Here is a 5,438-nt window from a genome sequence, read left to right as displayed (position 1 = left end):
AGCCTTTAAAAATCTGCTCAGTCAGCAATCCTCCTTTCACAATGAAGCTCCCTCTTATGAGAAAGACAGGATTCAGGAGGATCTTCATGTAAACCACTTTTTACCCTAAATACCCTAAATTGAGATTTAAAGTCTCAAGTTGAGCCTTCGTTTCTCCCCCACAACCTGGCTATCCCTGCCTGCAGGAGGACAGCATGAACACAAAGTGGTTTGAAAAAAAGAAAAACAGAGACTTGTTTGCACTGCAAAGCACTTTTAATGGGCATTTTTTAAAAGGCGTTCACATCAACAATAAATACATGGCAAATACAACTGTATTCGGTCCTCTATGTTAAGCCAGGCTGACTCGACAAGGCCTCTTTCACTGGGCACAGTTCATGTCGGGTACAATCGCCACAGTGACGTGGAACCAGAGATAAATCATAAGCACGGCACTGAAATGAAGGGTCCATGGGGTCAGCTTATATGTGCAAAGCCGAGGCTAGTTATCAATAGTTATCAATATAGAACTCTATAGAGCTATCAGGCTCTGGTGTGTGAACTGCACGTATCTCCACTGAAGTACCGAAGTTCCTGTGAGCACGGCCTTTCCTCAGTGACTCACAGCCTACACTTGAACAGTCACCTGACACATTAAGTCAGGTCAGGACAATGTCATCGCAAAACCCCACAGACCTTTCTGCCCACCTGCTTGACTAGAAAGATCAGAGGGGTGATCTGTCAGTCAAGGGTTGGATGATCTGTGTGTCACCGAGGCATGGCAGTGGTGGTGGCAGTGCCAGACTCGACTTGACAGAAGCCACCGGCAGGTCCCGCGGCGCAAACTTCACATAGCAGAAACAGAACAAGCACAAACTCAAAAAAGACATCAAAACAAAACAAAAAAACAACAACAAAAAAAAATTCCTTCAGGCTTAACGTCCTAAAAGGTCGTCAACTTCAAGTTCAACAAGAGCAGGCAGCAAGCAACAAAATCTCTTGGTCCCTTAAAAATACTTAAAAGAAATAAATGCTTTATATTTCTTCATTTGCTCATATGGACACGAGGACACAAACGATGACATTTAAAGGACAATTTATGTGTCCAATAGCCAACACCAGCCCCTGGATAAGGCTGTTCAAAGGTGCATAGAGAAAATGTGCCATGTCCCTTTAAGAAACACAGGCAGCTTCAGGCTGACCGATTGTTAGCGAGGTTATTATTTACCCAGACCTACCCTGTCCTGACCTAGATTCCTTTTGAGCTTTAACTATACAACTGACAGCACCTCACTGTGTGAGCACAGTCTCTATTTCCTTGTTACATGACCAACACATCTGCCGCAAATGTCAGGTGTTAAATAATACTTTTTTTGGATAATTTTGTGCTCTGCTTAAAACTTAAGCAAATTTAAGTATCAATGCAAAAACAATGATGCACCATGGCTAGGTCAATGGCATATGCAACAATACAGTCTAAAAAAGAATTGATTGCCAGAGAAAATTACTCCTGAAGAAATGCTGGTTTTACAGAGGTCGGTTAAAAAGTAAAAAAAGAAAACCTCTCGTGTGAACTCATGAGAGTGGAAATGTAACTGGAGCTTCTCCCAGCGTCCTCTTGGGCATGCCACCTTTTGTGTTAAACATATTTTTCTTTCTGAAAGGACCAAATCTGTAACACTTAGTCTGTGTTAACGAGTTAAAAGAAGGGGCTGATGATCGTCTGACGTTGATCTTCTATGACCTTCAGATTCACTCCAGGCCAAAGCCCTCGGCATTGGAGATGGCGATGGTTAATTTTTGTCTTAGTTCTTTCTTGCTCTTGTACGGAGGTAGGCCGATCTGGTTGAAACACGTGTGGGACACCGGCAGCCTGAGAAAAAAAAAACACAGAAAGGATGAAGAATTACATGAAGCTCCTCAAAGAAGGACTCAGCACACACAGTACTTGTTTTTAATTCATCTTGTGTGTGAGCTGATCTACAGAGACAATAAAGGCCCGTCCGATTGTGTGAATGATAAAAAAACTGACAGCCAATTAGAATCCATGGAATTTTAAAGGAACCACATCAAAACATGCAATATATTTCTGAGAGGTTTTTCCTATAGTTGGTCAGTGTGTCAGTGTCACAAGATTTGATCAGTGCTTTAGTTGTTGGAGTAGTCAAATTCACGGCGACCTCGGTCTGCGTGTGCGTGTGTGTGTGTTCTGTGTCGCCACCTAATATATGCACGTGTGCGTTGCTGTGTGTCATTGTGCAACAATAAACTGACTAAAGTCTGCCTTGTTTGTTTGTTTTGTTTGTTTTGTAGTGTCTGACGTCACCAATATTAGTTAGCTTGCTAGTTTCAGACAAAATATGAGATGGATTAATCAGGATTGAAGAGTTCTTCATTAAATGAAGTTCATTAAAGTTAGAAGTTTGACACTAATGTGTGGTGAACATCACACTGCCCAGGCTTGTTTACTTAGTCACTTCACATCAATGGTAAATGTGACAGATTTTGAATTGCTTTTCACGGCAAATTGACACATGCGATTCATTTTGATTAATTAATCACAAAGCATGTAATTAATTAGATTTTTTTTTATTGCTTGACAGCCCTCGGAATAGTTTTTATACCTCAGTAAATGTTAGGTACATCTGTGGTAAAAAAAAAAAATCTGTTTTTATTTCTTCTTAGTCTGTGCTGTGAATTCCCAGATTCCCAGTTGGATCATGCACTGCCTGCATTGTGTCCTTTTTCAGTCGTCTTTTGGATGCATATCAACACATAAACATCATTATCTGCAGCGAGGCCTGAAGCCAGAGCCCAGAGAAGAGGAGAGGCCTACCAGTCAGTGGAAACATCATTCTTGGTTATCTTGAAGTTGAGGTCGGCCATGCCTCCCACGGGAACGCGGTCACTTCCGGTGCAGAAGTGGAGGAGGCGTTTCTGCAGCTCCAGGGGGAACACCAGGACCACGTCCCAGAATGCTCTGGGGGAATGGGGGAGTGAGGGGAGTGGGTCAAGGGAGGACATGGCAACAAACACGAAAATCACAGGGCTATCAACAAAACAAAACACTTGAATTAGGGGGCTCAAGAGGCCTCAATCTTTCCAGATCCTTCTGTCCTTTGCTACTGTACCCTGACTGTAGATGTCACACAGTTTCAGACCTCATCAAAACTCTACAAATATCACTGCTCTCATAAAGGACAATAATCTTAATGAGATCATCCAGTAAGGTTTATGAGCTCGACTAGGAACCCAAGCAACTGGTGTTTGAGTGTATGTTTGTTTGTGTGTTCTGGCAAATGGCCACTGTGAGATGTAATCTGTTTGACACGTAGGATCGTGGGCATGGCTACAGTCACTATGGATTAGGGTGTGTGTGTGACGTGCGGAGAGGAGATGGAGAGCGGGGGGAGATGTCTGTACCGGATGGTGGGGTCCGTCTTGCTGTAGCCCTCGTACTGAGCCACCCTCTGCAGAGAAACCATGTCCAGGTGGGGACTGCCACACACCAGGACCTCCACTTCCTCTGGCCTCAGAAGCTACAGGAGAAAAACACTGATTAATTGATGGAAATACAGATGGATGGATGGAAAGAGGAAGGGAGGGATAGATAGATAGATAGATAGATAGATAGATAGATACATAGATAGATACATAGATAGGGAGACGGGTGGATAGTTTGATGGATTGATGGAAGGATGGATAGATGGATAGATGGATAGATGGATGGGTGGATAGTTGGATAAATTAGCTGACTGGTTTATGGATTTATCAAGACCTATGTGCTTTACATATCAAAAGTATGGTCTTGATACTTGATGTATCCCCGTTGGCATATTGCATGGCCATGGACCACATTTCACTGAGACATTTCTGACATTCATATGTGGTTTGTTAGAATATTTGGACTGTTTGTACATCCCAGAGATTATAGCCACTGCAATTTGAAAACCCTTCAAAGAATTCAGTTCAGCTGAAACATTCAGTTTCTCTGATATACTCTGATGTAATGTGAGCTGCCATGAATACCTATAACTCATGCAAACAATACAAATTCAAAAAGCCTTGAAAGCTCATGTTTGTTCAGGGAAAGTTCATGAAACACACAAAGTTAAACCAAATGCCTTGGCAGCTCCTTGGGTAGTTAAGCCCACTCTGTAATGCCACACTGTCAGCTATAGGATGACGAAGGCAGACCCAGCATAATATTTGCCACATCCATGCTAAATTCCACATTATCCTCAGAATGGAGGCAAAGACCAGCACTGCCTTTGAGCGTGGGGTAACTGAATGGGGTAATGGCGTAAGAGCACAGTTATCTCCTACACCCTGGTTACAAGCCCTGGTTACACGCACTGGTTACAAGCCCTGGTTACACGCCCTGGTTACACGCCCTGGTTACACGCCCTGGTTACACGCCCTGGTTAACGGGCCACAAGATTACAGCAAGAGGGGGCTTCTTGGACTTGAGGTTTCTAGGTGGATGGTTTCAGCTTATATACTGATTTACTGCCAAATGAACCTTATGTGGGTCAGAGTCTAACTACTGCAGACCCTTTGCCATAAAGATGAATGCACTCGAGACACACATGACACACATACTAGGTCTAGTCCCAACAGTTTCACTGTTTAAGTTAATTGTAAATACACTCTCCAAGCATGACTTCATGTGAGCAGTTACTTCCAACTTGTGCACAATGACCCCTGTCAGTGTGGTATGCTTAACACATCTGGCCTACGGAGAGCTGGGGCAGTAATTTTCCACAGCCATCAAGCGGACGTCATATCATTATATGGAGACAGTAATTCTACCTAGGAGAGGCAAACACCAGTGATTTTGGTATGCAGCATCACCGACCGACTTGTTTAACTGATCACAGATCAGATATTTTCTTTTGTCAGTAAGTAATGGCTATCAAGTCAGTACTATACTAACTTAAATAGGTTATGTTACTCTTTATTATCTATTCAGAATTACATGCAGATTTACAGTACGTGTATTAAATGCTGTGACCGATTTGACAGGGAGTCCACTTTTCCTGACGGAGCCAAGCTATGCCCTTGCCCTTATCTAACTCAGATAAAGGACACAGTTACGACAGCTTTATGTACACTAACTTATCAGCATGCAAACCAACACCCTACAAAGATGGCAGGTCAGTAGCCAACGCCTTAAAGTCCAGTCGTTTGCAGTCAGACACCAGCTGATGGTGTTTGATGTCACATGCGACATGCAACAAGGTATGGTTTTATAGGCAACTAGTTTTGGTACCATCCTCAAATTCATTTTGATAGCATACGGTCATGTAAAGGACATATAAACACCTGTGTCTTTCCCACTAGCCATCCAGGATATGCCCTATGTAGTTCTGTGTTCCAGGTTGGAACCCCCTGCAAAAATGGAAGAAAAGCTTTCACAGCATGACATTGCCAGCTATTCTGCCAAAACACACCAGTTA

At 43.0% G+C, this 5,438-nt stretch overlaps 1 protein-coding gene across 1 annotated transcript in view; it reads right to left on the bottom strand.

Moving 5' to 3' along the window:
• Positions 1-236: 236 nt before the first annotated feature.
• Positions 237-5,438, bottom strand: part of hectd2 (HECT domain containing 2) — a 35,577-nt gene continuing 30,375 nt past the window's right edge. The window contains exons 19-21 of the mRNA XM_012833389.3: positions 3,403-3,518; positions 2,816-2,959; positions 237-1,852 (exon numbers count right to left, since the gene is read on the bottom strand). Coding sequence (XP_012688843.1) covers positions 1,732-1,852; positions 2,816-2,959; positions 3,403-3,518 — 381 coding nt within the window. The 3' untranslated portion in view covers positions 237-1,731. The remainder of the gene's footprint in view (positions 1,853-2,815; positions 2,960-3,402; positions 3,519-5,438) is intronic.

This window comes from Clupea harengus, chromosome 23 (genome assembly GCF_900700415.2).
Source record: "Clupea harengus chromosome 23, Ch_v2.0.2, whole genome shotgun sequence".
Classification (NCBI taxonomy): domain Eukaryota; kingdom Metazoa; phylum Chordata; class Actinopteri; order Clupeiformes; family Clupeidae; genus Clupea; species Clupea harengus.
The sequence above is the reverse complement of the archived record's forward strand: the minus strand, read 5'-3'. Positions and strand labels throughout refer to the sequence as shown.